The sequence below is a fragment of the Alnus glutinosa genome, chromosome 11, assembly GCF_958979055.1.
Source record: "Alnus glutinosa chromosome 11, dhAlnGlut1.1, whole genome shotgun sequence".
Lineage (NCBI taxonomy): Eukaryota > Viridiplantae > Streptophyta > Magnoliopsida > Fagales > Betulaceae > Alnus > Alnus glutinosa.
In genome coordinates, this window is record NC_084896.1 from 18,526,020 (window position 1) to 18,550,929 (window position 24,910).

General features: G+C 35.4%; 3 protein-coding genes across 5 annotated transcripts in view; 1 reads left to right on the forward strand and 2 right to left on the reverse strand.

Moving 5' to 3' along the window:
- Positions 1-832: 832 nt before the first annotated feature.
- LOC133882887 (peptidyl-prolyl cis-trans isomerase FKBP12) lies at positions 833-4,222 on the reverse strand. The gene is made up of 5 exons (XM_062322117.1): positions 4,066-4,222; positions 2,950-2,983; positions 2,755-2,816; positions 1,804-1,856; positions 833-1,222 (listed from the first exon to the last, which is right to left on the reverse strand). The coding sequence occupies exons 1-5, from the start codon at positions 4,151-4,153 to the stop codon at positions 1,121-1,123; spliced, it is 339 nt and encodes a 112-aa protein (XP_062178101.1). The 5' UTR covers positions 4,154-4,222; the 3' UTR covers positions 833-1,120.
- Positions 4,223-9,081: 4,859 nt separating this feature from the next.
- On the forward strand, positions 9,082-11,196 carry LOC133882224 (uncharacterized). The gene has a single exon (XM_062321346.1). It carries the CDS (start codon positions 9,687-9,689, stop codon positions 10,860-10,862), a length of 1,176 nt encoding a protein of 391 aa, XP_062177330.1. The 5' UTR covers positions 9,082-9,686; the 3' UTR covers positions 10,863-11,196.
- Positions 11,197-12,758: 1,562 nt separating this feature from the next.
- LOC133882407 (transcription initiation factor TFIID subunit 1) overlaps positions 12,759-24,910 on the reverse strand; it is a 44,356-nt gene continuing 32,204 nt past the window's right edge. For all 3 annotated transcript variants that reach the window (XM_062321570.1, XM_062321569.1, XM_062321571.1), the window contains 8 exons: positions 24,533-24,736; positions 23,020-23,226; positions 20,838-21,318; positions 20,097-20,281; positions 19,846-19,965; positions 18,566-18,622; positions 17,415-18,482; positions 12,759-13,137 (listed from right to left, as the gene is read on the reverse strand). In XM_062321570.1, coding sequence (XP_062177554.1) covers positions 12,787-13,137; positions 17,415-18,482; positions 18,566-18,622; positions 19,846-19,965; positions 20,097-20,281; positions 20,838-21,318; positions 23,020-23,226; positions 24,533-24,736 — 2,673 coding nt within the window. In that variant the 3' untranslated portion in view covers positions 12,759-12,786. The remainder of the gene's footprint in view (positions 13,138-17,414; positions 18,483-18,565; positions 18,623-19,845; positions 19,966-20,096; positions 20,282-20,837; positions 21,319-23,019; positions 23,227-24,532; positions 24,737-24,910) is intronic.

The window sequence follows — 24,910 nt, forward strand, 5'->3', positions numbered from 1 at the left end:
CTACCTATGATCTTTCATCACTTTTACAATTATATTCATTAAATTTTAAAAAATATCAATTTAAGATTATCATCTTTTAATTTTTTACAATATGAACCCTCCCATCCAAATCCAAGATTAAATCCTAATGAAAAAAGTGAAATCCCCAAAATACATTCTCCGTCTAATAAAAATTTGGAAAAACTTAACCCATCGGTGAACATAATATTAATATTATTAATAGATCGTTAAAGAACCTTTGTGAAAAATAGATTCATTGGAACTATGGGTGTACATTCGAACGGATATTAACCGCTTACATCCGCTATCTGAAAACCATCTGCTATCAACATATACGGATACAAATAGCAAAAACTACTATCCACATATGCGGATGCAGATAACAATTTTAGAATAAGCAAATACAATTAATTACCTACATCTGCATACACTTTACATATAATACATACTTTATATATTATATTTAATAAATTCACCAAAACAACGTCGTTTTAAATTATGTATAAATTATGTTTACATTGGTTTGATTAATTATGTTGCTTTCTTGTATAACACTTGGACAAAAAGGAAAAAAACAATGTGAAATCAATATATTTTCAAAAGATTAGAACTTACAAAATATTATAAAATTAGTGTAAAACATTAAAAATCGGCCTAAATTATTTTCAAAATCGTTTAAAATATGCCCTAATAGAGACCAAAAGAAGGCCTCAAAGACTAAAATAGGCCCAAAATACCCGTTACCTAATATGCGAATAGAAGATAATAACCGTATTTAATAACCACAATAACCGTGCAGATGTTGTTAGTAAAAATACAGTACAAATGCGAATATCTAAAAGTGATATTTATAGCTGCAAATGCAGATATTGTAAATAACCGCATCCGCATGTACACCATTAATTGGAACATATATGAAGACCCCCAAGCAGAAATGAAATATGTTCACCATAAGGACTTCAGTATTAACTTAAAATAAGCAATCTAGAGTTCGAAAATAACATTTATATTATGCTCCAAGAATCGAAAGATAACATATACGTCATCATAATAGTCGTACATGCTACTCCTTCAAAGCAAGTTATTCAGAACAAACCACATGGTTTTACCAAGAGAGTTGTCACTCTGTGCTCAGGACTTCGATCTCAAAAATTAGGACGGAGTTAGGTTGAATACCCCAAGCAGGAAACCCACCAGAACCATAAGCATAATCCGGAGAGCACTGAAAAAATATTAAACAGGAACACAAGATCTTAGATAAGTAATATTCAAAGTTTAACTCAAAATGCATGCCAAATGAACGGCAACAGGACATAAAAGGGACCTGGCTTTCAAAAACTCAAGCAACAATCTTGTGAGGCAGATCAACAGCTTATAAGGTAGTGTGATTCGTGAAAAGTTTAAGATATTGAGATTAGTTTGATGAGAGATTCAAAATTAGGGCATTATTTAAGAAAATATCAAGAACAGATGGATAATCCGACAAATATGCAGATCATACTAAGTTTTAAAGATATTATGCGAAAAGAAGTTTTGATTCAGTACTCTTCTCAGTTTGCAACAAATGACTGGTGATAATATACTTCCAATCTATATGGGTGTTATAACCTCAAAAACGTCAAATAAATTGTCAGTGACAAACAAGTGAAATATGCAAAAGAGTCAACCTCAAAATGAAAGCTTTCCAAAACATTTCCCCATATATGACATTATTGAGCTTTAAAATACTTCAGATTCTATTTGATGCGCACAGAAATATGGTAAGTCTGAAACAGAAAGAGTAGCGCAGAACTTGAGTATTACCCGCAGACAAGCAACTTCTCCCACTTGCATTCCCAGCACACCTTCATCCCATCCTGCAGATTGGTTCAAAAGGGTAAATTAATGACTTCAGAATCTGCATCCTATCAACAGATACAAAACAGCAGCTATCCATAAAAGACAAACTCCTTAAATTGAGATATTAAGGCCAAATAAAAATCAGGTTGTAACATGTTTCGCCAATGGCCTTTGGGACAAATGGCACTTCTACCCCCCATGAGTATGGGATGGTGGGTGGGGTTCAAGTCCCATGGTATGCATGAGTCACCTACCACTTCAACAAACAAAAAAAGGCCCGTACCATAAATTTGGCAATTGTGGTGAATTCTCTTTAAACCATCTATAAAGCAAAAACAGAACACGTTGTATATAGAAGCATTATCTAAAAGATAGACCCATTAAGACAGAAACTTTTCCATCCCCTAAAGGAGTAATGGATGAGTGTTAAGTGGATGCTTGAATAGAAATAAAGCATTTCATATCAACCATCTTGAGGAATATGTTCCCTACAAAAAAAAAATATGTAACTTCCAACAATGTTTAAACATAAGTTTCTGATCTAAACAAGTCTTGGTTGCTCCCAAGCCTTAGGCCTTCAACTTAATCAGCACTAAAATACATTAGGAGATCTGCAATTCTTATCAGAGAGCAATTAAAGAAGTGGAAAGGGATGATAAAGGTTGATGGGACAGAACAAGGGCAAGCTATCCACATTTGGGATTATCAAGTTCATCTTTCCAGCAAGAAACCAAGTACCTATAGAACTTTTAGGCTATAGAAAAAGAAGAAAAGCATACAAGAAAGCAATCGATAACACTAACTGGCAGCTGAATGGTCATACATTTAAACTAAATCAATATTTTTGTTTTATTTGAGGAACGTGTGAACATTAATCTCAACATAGTAGAACATAAAATATAATGGTACAGCTACCTTTAATAACAGAACCTTGGCCGATTTTGAAGCTGAATGGCTTCTGTCCAGGATCCTTTGTGCTAAATGAGACAAATACGAACATATATACTCCCCATTAAAAATAGAAATAAAAGCATAGAAAAGCACAATATAACACCAAGTTGAAAACAGTAAAAACAGGATACTCAAAAAAAATAGAAGCACAATCCTCACCTCCAAAACTTTTGAGAGAGATCACCATTTTTCCCTGCGACAAAGAGAACATTAAAGGGCAGGAGAAACAGCAAAACTACAAGTAGACCTCTTACCATCCTATTCTACGAATTAGTTGATGTTTTTCTTAAAGAAAAGAGAACCCTAATGCACATACCAAAAAAAAATCAATAATAATTAAACACAAAAAGTCTCGGAACAGCATCAAGTAGCTTAATTTCTTTTGAACCAAACAGATAGCATAACCAACAATGACGAAGTAGGGGCACCCAAAGGAGGCAATGGCGGCGGTGCTGCTATTCAAATGAAATAAATAAATCACCAAATGAATTGAGAAAAACAAATTATGGTAGAGAAACTTGACTCATACAACTTAGTTGAAGAGTCCCGCCTACATATTAAAAACAAAGGCTGAAATACATTTTTAAACGAGATTAGGCCCAACTTCGATTTTCATCTGCGAAATTTAAAAAGTCCAAAATTTGTAAATGTTGTCCTTTCGTCCATCAATCATGAATGTCACATTAGATTATAAACGTTATCCTTCCATTAGCCACATGTACAATTCAATTCAATTCAATTCATGACTGATGTTTAAATTGTTCGTGAAAAAAATTGACACTTAAACCTAAGGTAATTTTCAGGGACAAAAAGTGTATTTTCAGCCTATTGAAAAAGGAAGACCAAGTGATTATACCTCTCCCAGTTGAAAATCCCACAAAATCTTCTCACACTGTTAAGTTCCAACACACATATAATTTACTACAAATCTTACACCGTGAAAGACCCACCAGACTAATCCAATGCAAGTTAGAAATCAATCACACAATCACATAATCAATACAAACCCCAGATTTGACAGAATTTCAGCTCGGTTGCCCAGAAAAATGGCGAAAATTAGACAAAGTAAATTAAATATAAAGCCGAATCAAAATGGAAACCGCCAAGCAATTTATTCTTTACAAAAGATCTGATCAAATGGAATCTAAAATACAGGTTTTTTTTTTCTTTCCCTACATTTTCCCGGCAACCAAACAGAAGAGAATTTCCCAGAAAACAATTATGTAAATATTACGTGCTTAGGTTTTTTTTTGACGCAGAGAGAGCGTGACTAACCGAAACCAGTGCAGTGGACTGTGACGTTCCGACCGGCTACCGGTTTGGGACCGGTTCCGGGCCTCAAAACTTCCTTCTCCACTCCCATCTTTTTGACTAGTGCCGCTGCTGTTCTTTGCTTATCGATGACAAGCCCCTGACCCGCTGAGACTATTTTATAGTTGGGATCTACTGCCCGGATAGGTGGAGGGCAGCCCAAATTTATTTGGCAAGTAATTGTGAATTTTATATGAAGTCTAATTTGGGCAACTCTGATTCCATCCCTATTTTATAGGATTTCCGGTTCAAACCAATTGAAAAGGAGTTGGTCATTTATAAGTAGAGGATAAAATTGTCAAATAAAATATAAAAATATAATTTTATCTTCCACTTATAAGGAATCGGCTCTTTTCTAATTGGTTTCAACTAAAGAGGACATGTCTCCATTTTTTATACCATATCATATTATGGCAAATGTCTCGCATTTCACACAAAATGTAAATGTACGTACAAATAACACGTCTAATTGTATTATTGTTCACGAGAACTTAAATGAAACCAAATATTTCTTTTTAGAAAAATTACAATTTAGCCCTCAAATTACCAGTCATTCTATGGAGAGCCCCTCGAATTACCAATGCTTGGACTCTAACCCCCAAACTACCAAAAAGTTTAAAAAATGTCCAATTTGACGAAAAATGCTTATAATACCCTTAACACGTGTCTTTTTCAATTAAAAAAAAATTAATTTTTTTTTTTAATTTTTTGGACAGATCTTGATCGTCCACCTTCAAAGTTTTTAGTTGTAGGTAGTTGGATTGATAGGTTATAAATCAATATGAATTTATCGGTAAGTAAATCCAAAAAAAGTAATGCCCATGTTTGTGATATAATTCTTTCATAATCTTGTGTATATATCAAATATAATTTTTAGTTTTTTTTTTCCTACCATTTTAGATATATAAAAGCATAACTCTTTTAGTCTATTTTATAAAAACCTTGATTAAGTCGAATGAAAACATAATTTGCATCGCAAATTTTGGATAAAGATTTTATTAAAATTCGTTGATAGATTTGGTATGCAATATTTATTAAATAAAATTTCTTATGGAGGATGATTTGTTGACTCGCTGATATGACAAAAATTCTGTTAATAATTTTTTTTTAAAAAAAAAAAAAATTACGAAAAGAGTGATTTTTTAAAATGATTAAATCTAATATTTTTTTTTTTAAAAAAAATGAGTTGATATTTTTATTTCGAGAAAAGATTAAAAAAAATATATATATTTTTATTTTGAGAAAAGATTAAAAAAAAAAAAAGAAAAAAAAAAAGAAGTAAAATAAAATTTTAATCAACTGAAATTATTCTCAATTTTAAAATAAAATTTTACTCCTTTTTTTTTCTTTTTTTAATTTTTTAATTTTTAAAATTAATTTTTTAATTATTATTTTTAATTAAAAAATGAAACGTGACAGGGGTAGTATAGGTATTTTTCGTAAAAAAATTGGGTCTTTTTGAAATTTTTTGTAGTTTGGGGGGCCATAGTCCAAGCGTCGGTAGTTTGGGGGGCTATCCGTAGAATGACTGATAGTTTGGAGGCTATCCGTAGAATGCCTAGTACTTTGGGGGCTAAATTGTAAATTTTTTTTTTTTTTTTTTTTTTTTTTTTTTTTTTTTTTTTTTTTTTTTAACCTTTACCATTTTTCTCTCCTTACCAAATGAAGTATGGAAATTTCTTTTTTGTTTAAAGAAAATTTCTAAAAAACTTACCCAAAAAAATGAATTTGCTAAAGTTTCAATGCTGTGAAAATTGAAAGCCGACCTCTTATTAGATCATTCACAATGGCCTTTTTATATTTCTCAAAATTTAACTTCAAAAATCTATTTTAAGGGTTTTAGCTAAACACTTTTTTAAATCATCAAACAACAAAATTTTTAAATGTTTTACTACTTTAAATAAATACTATATTTTAATCATTCACAATAACTTCATGAATACTATTGTCTTTAAATAAATACGTTTATTTTTCTACTTTGGCACGATTTGCAAAAATTATTATTAAAAAATTTATAACAAGTTTTTTTGGTTCTATGAATATAGTGGGAAAATTTGACAAACGTTAAGTTTAACATTCGGTAAAAAGTTTATTATATGGGCCTATTTGTAATTTTTGTTAAAAATATAACAAAAAATTAAATATGAAGATGTCATTGCGAGTCTTCTTATGGGTTCAACAGAGAATGATTCTCTCCTTCAAAGTGCAAATAGGAGAGAATTCATGTATTTGTTGGTGATTGGCTTACTTGATTTTGATTACTATTTATTTGGTTATTTTATTCCATGTTTTATTTTTATTTTTATTTTTATTTTTAATTACCATGTTTTATTGTTAAATTGGCAATATTTGTGATAAACACATATTCACGACGAGTAATGCTACACATCATCCCCTTATCTTCCTTTTGTCATCTCAAAATTGATGTGGCTCTTAAAATCACCATTGGATCAAAATCTAAGAGTGATATATCAAAAATTCAATGGTGATTTTAAGAGCCACATCAATTTTGAAGAGACAAAAGGAAAACAAATGGATGATGTGTAGGATTACTCATTCACAACCTCTAGCTGCTGTAGGTGTTGTCTGGGGGGTCGAAAGTCCAAACTACATTTTTCAAGATTTTCTTCTCTTGGTACTCTTACAGTCTCGAATTTAACGCGTCTCTCTCTTTCTCTATCTCTCTCTCCTCCGGCCGGCGGTCCATCCTTCTCCACCGGCGCCGTCAAGCGAAAGAGAGCTTCAAAATAATGTAAAAAAAAACTGAAACAAGTAGATAGCTATATAGAGGGAGAGAGAGAGAGAATAAACTGCAGTCTGTGCTTTAGGAATATAGCACATGAGAGAGAGAGAGAGAGAGAGAGAGAGAGAGAGAGGAAAGTTGAGCCGACAAAGCAGTTCAATTGCAGTCGATATGGGTGGGCAAATTATCTGCCTACCGCCTACCGACCGCTTACCGAACCAAACCGAACCGACATCGACCGCCTACCGACTTTAACCGACTAATTTCGGTTCGGTAGTCGGTATAAAATTTTATTCCGAAAGCCGGATCGGCAGCCGAACCGAACCGAACCGAACCTCCTTTTAAGCGACAACCGAACCGAACCGCCTTTTAAGCGGTAACCGAACCGAACCGAACCGAATTCTATTCCGACCGATTAACCGAACCGACATAAACGAAACGACGTTGTTTTAGTAAGAACGAAATGTATGATCATTTTTTTTTTTTTTTTCCTTTAAAAAAATCAAAACGACGTCGTTTCATTACCCATTTTAACCGAATGTTAACCGATTTAACCGACCGCCTATTAACCGCCTTACCGACTTAACCGACCGCCTATTAACCGCTTTACCGACTAAACCGACCGCCTATTAACCGCTTAACCGACTTAACCGAAATAAATTCACCAACTACATTCCGACAAAAGTCGGTTAACCGATCGAATTAACCGACTTAACCGCCTACCGAACCGACGCCCACCCCTAACAGTCGACCCCAGGCTTTTGTCATTTTCTTTCCAGTTTGTGGGGAACTTAACATGATGGCTCGTTCATCTATGGAGCTGGGATATATGGTGGAGATTTTTTTTATTATTAAAACATTAGATTTATTATTACTTTTTATTCGTTTAAATTTTTGAAATAGGTAATGATTAATACGGTATCAGGATAAAGATTTTAAGTTCAAATATTGTCTCGATTAATTCATCCCGTTTAATTAAAGTATTATACGCGTTGGACCCCACCTATTAAAATGGAGTTTGAGCTCACGCATGAAGAAGAGTGTTAAAATACTGATTAAATTTATCTATTCCTATCAACTTAAGTTTTTGGATCAAGTGGTGATTTAATATCGATAATCTGGCATGATCGTGGTCATTCAATTTAGGGTTAAATACGTCTGACCCTCCTGTGGTTTAATGACTTTATCTTTTGCTCATTGTGGTTCATTTCGTACCATAGATAATATCTTGTTTATGGTTAAAGACAGAGATAGTACCTCTGTCCAACTTGTATCCAAAAATTGACAATAGTCCACTTCACAGGCTTTAAAAAATCAACATATACATATAATTTAAAATAAAAAAACTAAAAATAATAAAAACTTTTTTTTTTTTTTTTTTAACAAAAAAAAAAAAAAAAGAACGAGGGGTAGCTGGAGCTACTCCTTTGGGCAAAATGGAAGTGGTCGGCTACCTCTATTTTGGCTAAAGGGGTGGCTGAGCTATTTCAATGACCGATTTGGAGGTGACCGAACTACCCCGATCTTCGTAATCCTTTTTCACATATGTTTATGAATATTTTTCGTATTGAAAAAAGTATACATACCTCCCTATATCTCCATAAACTACTAAACAATGTCAATGTGTCCCACAATGATAAAAATATCCTTCATAAAATTATAAAAATTCTTAAAAACAAAACAAAACATTATTTTTTTAAAAAAATTAAAATTAAAAAGAAAACCGAAAAAATTATTTTTTAGATTTTGTTTTATATAATTTTAGTTTGTTCCCGCCTTTGAATTTTCATTTTTCTCTCTTTTTTTTTAATTTTTAATTTTTATTATTTTTTTCAAAATAAATTGTTTTTTTTTTCAATCTTGCAAAAAAATATCGTTTTTTTTTTAATTTTTTAAAAAATATTTTTAATTTTTCGAATTTATAAGGATATATTTATCTTATCAAGCTTTTTTAAGGTTTTTTTTATTTTTTTATTTTGAGCTGTAATATTTTTGTTTTTTTTTTTTGTTGGCTTTAAAGAAAACATCGACATTGTTTTTAATAATTTAAGGAGACCGATACAATTATTAATTTAAAAGTACATCACAATAAAGTGATAAATTTGGAGGATATGCGTACTTTATTCATTCTTATAATGTTTTTATTTATTTATTTATTTTTATTTTTAGATCATTCTTATAATGTTTTAAAATGAAGAATATAGGTGAGAAATATGTAGATAAAAAAATGGACAAGATGATCATCGTCATCGGAACTGTCTGAAACACTGCTCACACGCGGCATGCACTCTCAAAATTCTAGAAAAGCGGAAGACCTCCCTTTGGACAACTCATCCCCTTCTTCCTTGCCATCCATCCTTCTCTCCGTATATAAATTCCTCTCCTCTTTCAACAGCCCAACTCTCTCTCTCTCTCTCTCTCATTCTTTTCTTTGCCAACTCTGGTCTGATCCCATGGTGGTCGGGTTTCAGACCTTCGGATGATCCGTTCCAAGACATGTGGGTGAAATCTGAAACGGGTCTGGGTTGGTGAAGAAGAACAGAAGCTTTTATGAAAAAAGCCATGGAGGTTGAGAGGGCGAGGCAGTTGCTGCTCCTTTGGTGTGGAATCCAAAGCACCCGTGTGGCCCTCGTGGGTGGCAACCACACCGCCGCCAGATTTTGCAGCCGTTAGATTCCATTTTCCTCAAACTGCTTTCTTCTGTATCTTCAACTTTTTTTGCATCTGGGTATTCTCCCAATCTGCGAATCAAGCTCTTGTCACAGAGATCGATTGGATCTCGTGGTTTCTAAGAATTGACTTCTTTTGTTAATATAATTCAAGCAAAAAGGCCAACAAAGTCATGGGATTTTCTCGGTTTGGAGACAAGGATTACGAAAACAAGATGAAGCACATGCGTAGTGGAAGAATGGGTTCGAATTCAAACACCCTTTTGGTCATTCAGCTTCCTCATACACGGGTTCTGAGTGTTCTGTCTCGGTCAGTATTTTTGGTTTTGGTTATTCTCACATTGCCTTGTATTGTGTCCATTCTTAGAGGTTCACCTTCTGAATCTAACAATGGATCTGATATCATCAATTCCAAGCTCTTGAATTCGCTTTTCCGACATTTGGCCAGTGAAGGCCTTTTGAGAAAGGGCGATAAAGCTCTGATCATTGTGAGCCCCGGCAGCACTGCGGGAATGATTCATCAGAATCTGCAGCTTTGGCACAACAATGTGATTGAAGTGGTAATGGATTATGATTTGAAGGGACAAAGCTCGATCCCTGATGAGACATTTGATTTCGTTTTCACGTCCAGTTTTTCCGACACTAAATTTGTCAACCGTGTTCTCAAGGTTGGAGGGATTGTGGCTGTTCCTCTGAGCAAAAACCCATCAAACGGTTTTCGAAAACATTCTAACTATAGGATCGTGAATCTTTGTCGCTATAATTCCACCATTATGGCAATGAGGAAAGTGATGTCCTTGACAAAGCGGCGGCGGCGCGTTTGCCAAATGGCGTCGGAGGCCAAGAAGGCCATGTTAGAGAATCTTGAAGATGTCTTGCTAGAGCCACCGACAACCAAGTACTTGAAGAAAATCAAGTTCCTTCCTGACTTGTTGGGTGATAATCTAGAAGGCTATAAGCGGAGAGTTTTCATTGATGTGGGGTTGGCTGAGGGTGTGACTGAATGGTTTCATCAGAATTATCCCAAGAGGAACCAAGAATTTGAGGTTTACAATCTTGTGGCAGTGGCTGAGGAAAGATCAACAGGTGTTGATGTCTCAGATTGGTTGGTGAAGAATGTGAAGGAAGAGGAATATGTTGTGATGAAGGCAGAAGCAGAAGTGGTGGAAGAGATGATTAATAGGAGGACAATCTGTTTGGTGGATGAAGTGTTTTTGGAGTGCAGGAACCATTGGTGGCCAGGTGGTGGGGATAAATATTACAAGAGCAAGAGGGCTTATTGGGAGTGCTTGGCTTTGTATGGAAGGCTGAGGGATGAGGGAGTTGCTGTTCACCAATGGTGGGGATGACGCAGAGTTTATCAGTTGTTTGAAACCCTCATTCAAGGTGCAACAATAATGTGGATAGAGATTCGAACGATAATAATTCGGACAGTAAATGTAAAAAAATCCTTATTAAGTTAACCGAGTTTCGGGTAATATGTCTTATAGAGGCTCTCTCTCACATTTGCCGGTGATCCGGATCAAGTATGGATGGCTTTGGTGTTTGATGATCTTATTTTATTTCGTATTAGTGTGAGGTTTCTGTGAAGTGGGACTAAGTTCCTGTTTGTCTCTTGATGATGTCTCTTCATTAAAAAAAGTAAGAGAAAAAAAGAAAAAGAAAGATCGAGATTGCTTTTTAGATTATTATTATTATTATTCTTCCTATTGTTCGTTGGATTGTACGAGGAATACATGAAAGGTGAAGAAAAGGATTGTTAATATCTGCGCATGCTATTGAATTCGCTTTGTTAAAATTCCTCAAATGGATGGAAAAGTGCTTTTTTTTTTCAAGTACTCAATTGGGTTAGCCAAAAAGTAGTTTCTAGGACACATTTTTGCTCTTTATCGATTCTAAAGCATTTGTAGATCAGGAATGCTTTACTTATGCAATTCGCTTTCTTATATCGATGGAATGATGCTTGGATGGGACTTGCAATAATGAGGATAACCCTAATATATAATATTCTTCTATTTGAACACTGGGATACGTTAGCTGTACAGTAATTTTGTACAGTAATTACACAATAATGTTGATATATTTAATATTTTTTTTAAAAAAAAAATACTAAACACATCAACATTATTGTATAAAAATTATCCAAATAATACATCTCTTTGAACACAGACTCGAAGAGCCAAATCTAATATTTTCCTGTCAAATGATGACCTTTTAGGCCACCACCATCATTGGAGTTTTTTCTATTTTTGATTGATCTGATCATTTCTGTCAGTTGTTACCTACACGGCTACCCCCACACACCAAAAAAAAAAAAAAAAAAAAAAAAGAAAAAAAAAGAAAAGGAAAAATAATCCAAAACCATTATTCAAGCTTGGTGAAAAATTAAGTTTGTTTGTTGGAGTATGCAATTTTAAAAAGATACAATTTAAAAATAACGATTTTAAAAATTGTAATTTGAAAACACAATTGTTAACCCAATTAAATGTTTAGTAAAACTGCAATTTATCATTTAAAACTTTGTTTTTAAAAATGTATCACTTTACCTTTATTTGAAAAATGCATATTTTTTTACGTTTTCAAATTACAATTTATTAAAAACGCACCACCAAATAATACGTTTTCTACTATTTGATTTAAAATCGTACTTTTTGACTGCAAAATTCTTATGCCAATCGCACTCATAAAAGACTTGACAAAATATTATAGATACGAAATCTATAGTTGCTAGCATATAAAATGGTCCTTTCTCCCAAAAGTTATTCATACAAATTCCAGTGCTCACGAGCTATCTAATTAACTTATTCATTTCTCATATAAAGTAAATATTATGATTAAATATTATGATTGTGTTTATTTTATATTTGTAAATCCATATTGGTCATTAGTTAATTAATTATTGTTAAGACTATCATTTGAGTTAATATGTATGTTTTTATAACATTTATATAAATTCATTCTACACACACACACAGAGACTATCATTTGAGTTAATATGTATGTTTTTATATAACACACACACACACACACACAAATTTAATGTCGTTGATTAACAAATTTAACTTTTATATATACAAAAGTATGTACAAGGGAAGCAACCGTTTTTTTTTTCTTATTTTTTTTTTTTCAAAATATTTTCCCTATGATGCAATTAAGGCATATATCCACAAACCATGAAAACCCCCCAGAAACATAAAAATTGCTCCACCAAAGTGGGGGCATTCAGGCGAAATAATCGATCTAACTTATCATCAATATGTGCCTCTAATCCTTTCAATCGATACCAGCTTCAGCTTCAGTTAAACTTTCATCATTCTCCATTAACAAATAATCACAAAGCTCCAAAAGCTGATCTGCAAGAGGAGGAATTCCCGGATTGCGGCCGTCGTTGTATATGTGGGCGTTATATGTGATCTGCCAAACATCGTGCCGGAAATCCTCCCGGCTCCTGTATTGCAGCTTCCTCACCTTCTCCTTGATTGTGGACAGATCCATGGGGTGTTGTATGATGTCATGGTAGTCAGGAGCATCCTTTTTGGATACTGGCTTTAAGAAAAGATACGACACCTCGTACCTGTCTTTGAGGGCCTCCACTATGCGCTCCAAGATGTTTGCCAAACCAACCTGTGGGATAATTAACCAAGATTTTCACATAAATATAACTCACTATATGTATGTGAATAGGAGCTGCAGATCATTCCAACATCATTTGATTGAATATTTGGGTTCACCATTTATATAGATCAACAAAGAACCAAAGAACCAAAGAGGAAAAAAAGAAGAAACAGATACAACGTCAACTTCTTCTTGTTTTGGACATAGCCAACATGTGTATTATTCCAACCTCCCCCAAAACCTTAACAAAAACACATAAAAATCTCTCCTATTTTTCAAACTACTCAAATCTCAGTTTCATATGATTCGTTCCAGTCCAATTCGTCCCAAGATAGAACTGGAAACCTCCAATGGCACAATCAAAATAATGTGAAATAGCAAAATCAAACTCACCCAGTCAAACATTTGAATATGCATAAATAGCCTAAATGATATGGGCCATTAGTTTCAGGTCGTTCTTCACCGACTCCACTCCCAGTCTCCCACCCTTCTTGCTGTCACCAACCTCATTCACAGCTCATAATTGTGGTTTTCTTATACTTGTAGATATTATTTTGATTTGCAGGCTGTCATGGGGCGCATTTGTTTTCCAAGAGGAAAATATCTCACAACCCACAAAAAAAATAAAGAAATTTTCAAGGAAATCAAAAGATTTTCTTTTTGATAAGTAGTTGAAATTCATAAAAAACCAAAGGGTGCATCCAGGTACACAGGAAATACATAAGAGAAACACCTAACCAGAAAAATAAAAAAACATTAAAAAAGTCATTAGAGAACTAAAGATGATTTGCCACAGATGCATTGCCAGCCTCAAGGGGCTGCTCCCCACACCACACGTCATGCCAAAAACTAATCTCGGAGTCGTCACCTACCTCAATCTAGTATATCTAGAAAACTCCTCCCAACCCCTCCTAATGAATTTCCAAAGAACCACCCCATAAGACCCATTGACTAAGTTCAAGCACCACCCACCCCACTGACTACCATATTTAACGTTCACTACCAATCTCCACAAAACTTCTCTCTCATAAGCGTAACACCATAACCACTTCCCCAGAAGAGTTCGGTTGAACATGAGCAAATTTCCAAACCCCAAACCCTCCCCCAGAGATTGGAGAAACTTGACCTCTTCACCAATACCTTCCCGCAAGAAATCCCGTCGTAACTTCTCAATTCGATTGGCACTGCTAGCCGAGAGGGCAAACAAAAACATTTACGTAGGCAAATTAGACAATGTGCTCTTGATCAAGTAACCATACCCTCTTTAGACAAGTAAAAAACTACTTCCAGCCAGTCAAACGACGCTCAATATTCTCAATAATGCCATCCCAAATAAATTTGGCTTTAAAAGAAGCACCCAATGGAAGACCTAAGTACATCATAGGAAATGAAGAGACCCTGCAACCCAATATCCTAGCCAAACCCTCTACATTATTGACATTACAACCAATTCTGACTTAGCCAAATTGATCTTCAAACCCAAGACAACTTCAAAACATAAGAACAGATGACAGAGGTGATCCGGATCAGCCGCATAGAAAATTAAATCTGCAAATAGAAGATGAGAGATATCTGTTAAGAGTCCCACATTGCCAATGTATACCTGGGTTGTGGGCTTTATAAGCCTTGAGCAAACCTCTTCCCTTAAGGTGCCTTTAGTGGAAGAGTAAGGCTCAATGGACTTTATCATAGTATCAAAGCTTCAAAGCTTTGGACAATGTTGAGCCTTCCTTCTCATTGTACACATGTTTGGACAATAGTGCCACACGTGAGGGGGCGTGTTAATAGTCCCACATTGTCAAGGTATACCTGAGTTGTAGGCTTTATAAGCCTTGAGCAAACATCTTCCTTTAAGGTGCTTTTTGTGGAAGAGTAAGGCTTAATGAACTTTATCAATATCAATCTCACCATCATTCCCGGTCCCCGTAGAAAAGCCACACAACAAACCCTCACTCACTAAAGTACAAATCATTTTACCCAAAGCCTCCATCACCATGACATACAACAATGGAGACAAGGAACCTCCCCTGTCTCAAGCCACGAGAGCTACTGGACAAACCCGTGGGAGTGTCATTTACCAATACAGAAAAATGCATCAAAGAGATACAATGAGCTATCCAAGTACACTATTTCCCCCCAAAACCACTCAGCATGTACAACAAAAAAATTCCAATTAACGTGATCATAGGCTTTTTCTGAATCCAATTTGTAGAGCATTCTCGGCTCCCCAAATATGATTTTGCTATCAAGACACTCATTAGCAACGAGAATAGGATCTACAATATGCCTTACCTAGTTGAATGAGTTATGAGACTTGGAAATAATCTTCAATGCTATTTTCAGCCTGTTGCTAGAACTTTGGCAGTAATTCTGTAAATGTCACTCACTAAACTAATCGAATGAATTAAGCTCAACAACCCTTGAAATCTTCAGAATGAGAGCTATGAACGTAGCATTTAGGCTCCTTTCAAACTTGCCTCTAGCATGGAAGTCATGAAAGAGCTTCATTATGTCTTCTTTTAAAACATCCCAACAAGCTTGGAAGAATGCCTTAGAGTAACCGTGAGGACTTAGAGCCTGATCACTATTCGGAGCTTTCACTACCCTCAAAACCTCAACCCTATTTAACAGATATTATTATTGTATTAGTGTTACCATCATCAGTAATTTAATGGATATTGTTATTGGTGTTATCATGCTTATTATTATCATCATAATTATTAGTATTATCTACATTTATTTTTCACTAGAAAGCATTCGGAGAAAGTGCTTGGTACTACTACTACATGCTACCACTACTACTGTTATAATATTTACTTTGATTATCATTACCTATGGTATTCATATTATTATTATTATCATCATCATCATTATTATTGTTATTATTATCATTTAGAATGTTTTCTTCGGTCAATTTGGATTGTCTTGGGTCATGCCTATACGAGTAGTCGATTTGCATGCTTGTTGGTGGACTGTTGGCAACACTAGGAGTGCTATCGTGTAGAAGATGGTGCCTTAGTGCCTTTTGTGGTGTCTATGGAGGAAAAGAAATGATAAAGTTTTGAGGACTGTGACAGCAGTTGGGAGAAGATTGAAGTCTTTATTTTTTAACACATTGTATCTTTGGACAACTGCTTTTGTTTCTCCGATTAGTTATTATGATTTTCTTGTTCTTTTTGCCTTTACTAGTTAGACGACTTCTCTTGTATAGGTGGCTTCTCTTGTATACCTAGGGACACCTTATGCTTTTAATGATATTTCGATTACTTGTATAAAAAAAAATTGTAATTCCACCAAAAAGGGTTGGGAGAAGCATCTGATCTTGATTTCACCATTAACCATTCAACTCATGACAAAAAAAGAACTTCAACAGTTTGATACCTTTAAACCATAAGTATTCCTTATTTTTTTCTACTGTTTCTACTTTTTATTTTTTAATGAAAACTTCCAACCATCAAGATCCATACCTAATCAAGTGATAAGACTGACCAAAAACCGGCTCTTATCAGAGCTCGAGTTGGAAAGAAATAGAAGAGGTAATGTGGTAGATTGTGACACAAGTTGTTTCGGAGCTCTTGTCATAGTTATTTTGCGGGGCAATGAGAGAGATGAGACCTAGAAAGGTATCTTACAAAGAATGAAAGGAAATCCTAATAATAAGATGGGCTCGTTTGGCAACGCCTTTTAAGATTGCTTTTTGCTTTTTAGAAAGAAAGTAAAAGCACTAACAAATAACTCAAAACTACTTTCACCTTTATGTCATATCACAACCAAAAAACAAAAAACACTTTCTAAAAAGCATTGTCAAATGAACCCATATTTTGTAATGTTTTCGAGTTGGAAGGAGAGAGGGTCATTAAACCTACCCCATCCGGTGACCCAAGTCGGGATTAAAATCAAAAGCACCAAACTCCCCCCATCACCCGTTTCATTGGGCATCCAAGCTCACCCCATAAGGGTGGACCACCCTTTTAAGTTTTAGCAGCCATATTGGCACTGTTAATAATATCTTATAATGTATTTATTATCAAAGAAATAATTCCAGTAAACTAACTGCTAAAAGAGTTAGTCTTGAAGCTATGTAGGTCTCCATAAGGCAAGATGGATGAGACTTTCATCCACACTCAATTGCCTGCCTTCCCTTTGATCCGTACCTATTGTTTATCTAGGAGGTGAGAAATCATTTTATATAAGAAAAGACCAATATCACTGGTGATAATAAAGCAGCATACATGGGAGACAGGTGCAGAAGAAATTAACAGACCAAGCAGGAATGAGCACTGTACCTCTCCTCCTCTACGACGCTTTGTTGGTGGAGCATACTCTGCACCGTACTTTCCCAACTCAACAACAGGCCTCCTTTTTGTACTCCGGTCTCTCTCTGGCATCCTTTTATCACTTCTTGTTCTGGGGTCCTCTAAATACTCCTCTTTTATTTCAGACCTTTTCTTCTTCTTTTTCTTCTTCTTTGCTTTCTGTCTTTCTTCTTCCTCCCTCTCTCTTCTAATTGCTGCTTCATATCTCTTGATCTCAGCTAACTTTTCTTGCTCCTCTAGCATCCTCATTTCATCCTCATAAAGCCTTCTTGCCCTCTCTTCTCTCTGTCTCTCTTCATTTCTCTGCTTCTCTTGCTCGCCCCACCATCTTCTATCATCTCTAGCCTTCCTTTTTACTGATTCCTCAGCCAAATACTTGTTGTCCTGCTTCCTATGCTTCTCAATGTTGGACAATTCAACTATTCTTTTAGTTTTCCTGTACTCAACGCCAGTGCTTCCATCCTGACTGACCTGGTCCACATCAATAATCTCTTTTGGCCGTTTGATTATGATTTTCTTCTGAGGCTGCTCTCTATCTGTTTCCGTTTGTGGCCGTATCACGATAGAGCGTTTATGAGATTCTGGCTGATCTTTTGGTGTGTTTGTTGGCGGTCGTATTACAATAGAGGGTTTAGGGGTCTCTGCATCTTCAGGTTTTGTCTTGTTGGGAATTACTATTTTATTAACCTTGACAATGGACTTCCCAGTATCAGAAGTGGAAGTAACTGGCTGGTCTGAACTTGGTGCCACTTCAACAGAAACATTATCAGAAACCTTGTCAACCGAGCCGCATTTAAACTTCACTGGAAGAACTTTTGCCTTCAAAGTAGATTTTTCACCCTCAGAAGCTTCGATAACAGCAATTTTGGTCGCACTTTTTTGAATGAGCTTCTTTGTCTGAGTTTTCTGCTGGGACTGACTAGAGGGATCCAGGGATTTCAATTTTAAAGATGCCTTGTCCAGATCAGCAGTTTCAAGGTGTGCTTCCAGATCTTCTCCATATTTGGGGCAGTTCTTGTTTGTCCTCATATGTCCAAGCTGGTCATCAAAAAGTGATCAATCATACTTTAATGCTTTTTCCAAACATCATAAAAACTCTGAAGCAACTTGATATTACATACCTGACCACATGCCCCACAGACAAAACTCTCTCTTGCTGACTTTTTCTCTTTAAAAACCTGTTTTCACTCAGGGGAGTAAATTAAGTTGGATTGGGGCAGGAGATGGAAACACTGAAGTAAAGCTATGACAACGATCCAGAAAGAAGCATGTAATTTCAGATTACAACCATATATCAGATTGTCCATTAGAACAGATATGTACTACAAATAAGTAATATGCCATACGCTCCTGCAAAATGAAAAGCAGTTTCGTATACATCTGAATTAAATTGCATGCACTCAGGACAAGATATTTTTAAAGGGAAACACTGACAGTTCAAACACCAGATCTAGGGAAAAACCGGTATATCCATTATTTGTCTCTCTTTTCATGATAACCTAATGGACAATAACACAAAGTGCAACTTCAAAATTCAGGTATTCTCAATAAATGTTTATTACTTTGGCATGCTTATTAATAAGTCTCTTCAACTTATACAGGTGTGAATAAAGATACAAGGAATTACAACAAAAGTATACTAGTTCCAGACTTTGAGTGAACCTAAGATCCATTGGTCGCAATATGGCACTTTATATGATATGCTGGGTCGTTTGATAGTTCTTGCTAGTGCAAAGTAGGGGCCTCCTACTAAACTGATGCAATACACATGAAAACCTGCTTACTATTGCTTATGTGAGCGGCTAAGGATCAACTAACACATACAGTAACAACAAATCACATCAACTTAACTTCTAAAAAGTGGACAACTAACACATACATTAACTGCATGATATTTTTCCATCAAGAAAAATAAGTAAAAGAAACCTAATTCATTCCTACTAAAGTTCAAATGCTTTCAATCAAAACTTGACTCAACTAAGCTTTAATCCTAATTAAATGGGATTGCCTCCATGGATTCTCATAAGCTAATCAAGAACTACATGTATACTTTTCCTTCATTCTATCTTGTCACAAATCATACTCTGTATTGCCTCCCTGTTTGTTAAAATGTTTTTAACAAAACCTAATACAAAATCCATACAGTTTCCCAACATTATTATTTCTCTTATCATCACTGTACTGGACCAGCGATCATATTTTCCACACTTGTAAAGTAAGAAAAGCACAGATAACAACATACAAAATCCTAGTTGGCAAGATGAGGATCCTCATGCGGCATTTGTAGTAGTTGATATGACCTTGAAAGATTTTCTAATGACAATAATTTTCAACATGGCAAAACTTCTTAATGTATAATGCCACCAAAGACGAAAATAATGAAGATGAATGAAGTCACTACCTTGACTTTATCTCCCGATATTTTGAGTTTCTTACTGACTAGACCTATATTTGCGACATCATTCTTTTTAATTGCATTCACCTTTCCATACTTGCTTCTTTTCATGAGAACATTTTCAACCTGCCACCAAAAGATACAGCAATTTCTATTATCCTCAATTCTACCTCTATGTGCACCTCCATATGAAGGTAAAACAGGTGATCTAAAACATATATGCACAAAAGTATAACATAAATGTAAATCATTCATACCTCCTTTACATCATTATTGAAATTCTCCTTTGAAGTATAGGAACCATCAGGTTGGGCAATACCAGCAATTTGCTTGATCCGATCTGTATTCTCAAAAGCAAAACTTGGTTGCGAGCCCAGACCCAGCCCTGCTTCATCCCTCACAACTCTAGTCTTTTTCTTCTTCCTCCTCTCAGCATCAACATCTGCAGAAAAATTTCAAGGTAAACCATATATCAGAAGTAGAAGTCTTGATGCCATTATAAAATCCACCGGAGACATGCCAAAAAGTTACGCAAACAGAATTAGTATCTGTTTCATTTATTGACAAAAAGAAATTATCCAGAGTTATACAGAGATGATTGATACATGCAAAAAAGGCCTAATCAATTCCACAGGGTTTGCAAACTTTTTGACTTTTTCCCACTCAAAAAAAATCCCAAGTCAGACAAGAAGACATTTTCTCCATCTGATCTTTTCTCACTGTAGCAGATATACAATAATTGCTAAAAACCCAGAAAGGCAAAAGAGTTCACCCAGAGAGATGTTTATAAAAGCTCCTCCAAAGTAAAATAAAGAGAAATCAAATCACTGTTGCTCCAATAGTGTGACTAAAATATCCATACCATCCACGAGTAAAATAAAGAGAAATCAAATCACTGTTACTCCTATAGTGTGACTAAAATATCCATACCATCCCTGAGTAAAATAAAGAGAAATCAAATCACTTTTACTCCTATAGTGTGACTAAAATATCCATACCGTCCATGAGTAACTTGCACAATTCAGCTGCTTCAGCTGCGTCATCTTCCATTTCTTCTTCTGCCTGAGCTGAGGATGGGCGCCTTCTCATTTTAAGACCCTTAACACCGTCTACTTTGTCATACTTGGATTCATAGTTCCCCACTTCTTCTTCACATTCCTCTGCATCAAGAAGATTCTCTAAATCCCCAGCAAAGGAATCCAGATCACTGTTTCCCTCCGAGTCACTCTCATTTTCACGATCTAACACAGAAAGACTCTGAACTTGCCGATCCCAAATTTCCTGACACTTTTCTCTTGTCTGCTGCTGCAGTTGAAGAAAGGACATTCGCTGGCCACGTGCATATTTGCTGATAGTGGTGGGATCAATCTGCACCCCAGATGCAGCTTGCTCGCTTGAAAGCTTGCGTATCATAGCAATCCGATGCCACCTAGTCAATTTTGCAATCTCTTCCTCAGAAACATCGAACTTTAGAAGAACCTGGAGATTGATTTACAGTAGAATATTAAAAACATGAACTACTACTAAACAACACAAGTTTTAGATTGCAAAAAGAGAAATGAGAAGTGTTATGTAAAACTAGGAGATACCAGCATGTTCCTTATCAGTACAATCAGTACAAGAGCAACAAAAACTATTGTTCTTTACCATTACTCAGAGAGAGAGAGAGAGAGAGAGAGAGAGAGAGATGTTCACAGTTCTGTTCTTTGCCCAAGGATGGGAAATGCAATGGTAACAGGAAACCGTATGACATGATTTCGTGAGGAAAAAAGCAGTCCAACTAGAGATACTAAGAAAAACCAGCAATAAGAACTTGATCAACTATTAGCTTCCAGTCATATCACCAATACATGCATAGATAGCAACCCCTGCACCATACTTCTTAAAGGAAACAAGTCTCCAGATTACTCTTGATGTAAAACCCAAACAGTAAATAAAAAATATACAAAGTGAATGTTATCTCTTCCAAACTATTGTTTCATAGGAAGAATGTTCCATTAAGCCTAGGAATTCAACAATGCATTAAAGCAGATGCTTCACCTTGGTTCTGAGTTTTTTCTTGCTTCAACAGAAATAGTTAAAAGAACAAGGGAGTTTTCAACACACTCATGTGAAGCAATCCTGTTTCAACCTGTTCTTTTTTAACAGGTTCAAGTGAAGCTAATTTTGAAATAGTTATAAGAACAGGTTGATTAGAAGGCTATTGGTACATTGCTTGCTTTGTTTTGTGTGATTTTTCATTCATGTTGCAATCAAAATTGAATGATATTTTGGTAATTTTCACATGGACTGCGGTGGACCTCTAGTAGTCCATAGGTCTTTCCCCAGACCTCTCTGTTACTTTTTTGATAGCAGACCTCTTTGTGTTACTGGCCCAAAAATATCTAAAGTTTCAGCAGTCAAAATTTCAGGATTATCAGGAACTTCTTCATTGCTGGAAAATACAAGGGAGGGGATATCCTAAAGAGGCTATCTGGAAAGTTATTCCTGCCCTCTTAATGTGGAACATTTGGAGAGAAATGAATCGTTGTATTTTCGAGGATAGTGAGACTAATGTGCTCTTTCTAATATCTTCCTTTTTGAGATCTCTCTTGGGTTGGGTTCTTGTTAATGTCCTCACTTTGTCTCTACAAATTTGGTTGATTTGATTAGCTTTTTACATTTTAGCAGCTTATAGGGTTGAGTCCATCTCGTATACGTGGGTTTAACCATTTTTTTTTTCTCAATAAGATCTGACTTGTTCATCAAAAAAAAAAAAAAAAAATTCAGGATTATGTAATTTCTCCATCAAAAGTCTAAAGTCCTTTTGAGAATTAGAAGCACTATAACCCTATATATGTCCTTTGTGTTAAACTTTTACCTCGATTGAGATCAGCTTAGAGAAACCTGTGAAGTACTGTTTGTAGATTGTGTGGTGCACTACTAGTATGGTGTATAAAAATAAAGATGGATCTTGAAAGAGATGTGTGAACAATATATGGCTAATTTAGCAAGTGCATCATTTCTCTCTCTCTTTTATTTTATTTTATTTTTCAGTTCTATATCTATCTTAAAGTTCTAGCAAATTTGGAAAGAAAAAGGTGCCCTTTACGAAAAGCTTAATGAGCTGAGAGGCTAATTGAATTCGACTTAGCCAAATTGAGAAACTAAATTGAAATTTCCCAGTAAATATGACATAACCTCACGTGCAGCCTCCATGCTTAATCTACGAAGATCAGCATCTGTTCCTGTAACAGTGGGCCCTCCTCGACCAGCAGTTGTTTTCTTCTTCATCATTGCACTTGACATTGGTGCCTTTGGAATAGTCCGGACAAAGCTGAAACCTAGGCCCCGACCAGACGGATCACCGACACCAGTAATTTCCAAACGCTCAATATTTTCTTTGCCCTGAAAGAGAGTAAAACAAAAAGAAAATAAAAGAAGAACAGAAAATAAAACCTCAGTTATACGTGCATGGATTTCAAAAACAGAAATCCATAAAATCTCCATACAAAATTAAGCCATGACTTTTTCCACAGGCTGAGAAAAGTTTCGTCCAATAAAGACATCATCATGCAAGTCTGACAAAAAAATGGGCAAATTGCCCTTGATACTCCCAAGGTTCAGAACAAATAAAGTGAGGAGCAAGCACTAAGTGCATGCCCCACATTCTCTAACCTTAATAAATGTTTTTGAATGCAAAGCACTATATAATGTTAAGTTTAACATTCTTTGCCACAACTTTTTAAGCAGATCAATTCTCCCCCATCATCAGATCAAACTGCTATAGTTTGGCTACGAAAAAGTGGCTGCCTTGCCCACCTTTAAAAAAAAAAAAAGAAAGAAATTTCTTACATTTTAAAAATTCTTACCCCTCCAAGGCAGGGCTACTTCATGTACCTACACGCCCATCTTAAAAAAAAAAATTCTTACATTTTTTTTTTTTTTTAATGACGAGGAACCCCTCTAAGACAGCGTCACTTCGTATACCCACCACTGTCAAGTAAACTTCAGATTGAGTAGGTCATCAAAATAAGTGTAGCAAGTTGCAAAACTGAGAAGCATCATTCTTGTATAAATTAATTCAAAAGCTATCTAGCTGCTGCATATGAAATGAACTTATTTCTTGGCAGCCAGGAGTAACAGTCAAATCACTGTGAAACGTTTCCTACAAAGAAAATAAAAAAATAAAAAATCCACCAGAAAGTGGCCAAACTATGAAGCCTTCAACTCTCAAGCAATGTAATAAGCGCCAGCCAACCAAAAAAAAAAAAAGAGAAAAAATGAACCTCAATATATAACTCAACGCAAGAAAAGGGCCCTGATGTACACATGGTCTTAATTTAGACCCCTTTTCATCTACTGAAGGCAAAAGGAATCACCATGGCAGTCAAATACCAAGATGGGTTACAAGGGCAGTGTCTGTCCCAGGGGCCGTCTGGATCAGGTAATTAATCTACTTACATTCTTCTAATTTTTCGATTTTCAAGTGATACATCCCAATGTCCATTAGCGGCACATTAGATATCAGGTCAACTTCAACTAGACAAAATCTTGAAATAATTGGCCATTGTGGTATAGTTTCTTAAGAGTAAAAAAAGCCAATAGTCATATGCTATCAACAAAGAAGCATAACAAGTAGCAACAAGATGGCATACTTCCAACACAATCACCAAGATGGCATACCAATTTCGCAAAATCAGATATCTTTTACCTGAATAACACAGGTAAAAAAATTGCTACTCAAGTTCCATGGAGTTATCTGCAGCTCCCTCTCAATGTGCGATGCAGCAGCCAGAACTATAGCTTCATCAGGGAGCCGACTCATTGCAGATGAAATAGAAGTAGGCAATGTTGCAGAAATTCCCAAATGTTTGAGCCGGTAGATACCAGCTTGCATGCTTTCGTAGGCACAAACCTAAGCCCAAAAAAGTTCAAAAACAAATGTCAGGAGCTTTATGTGAAGAGACAAAATAAGCAATTATCAGGCACAAGCTATTCCTGTGTAAAATGGAGTGGATGAAATAAATGTAGCAATGTGGGTGAATATTGGAGGAATACATCAGACCAATTGTTCCACTTATAATCTTCA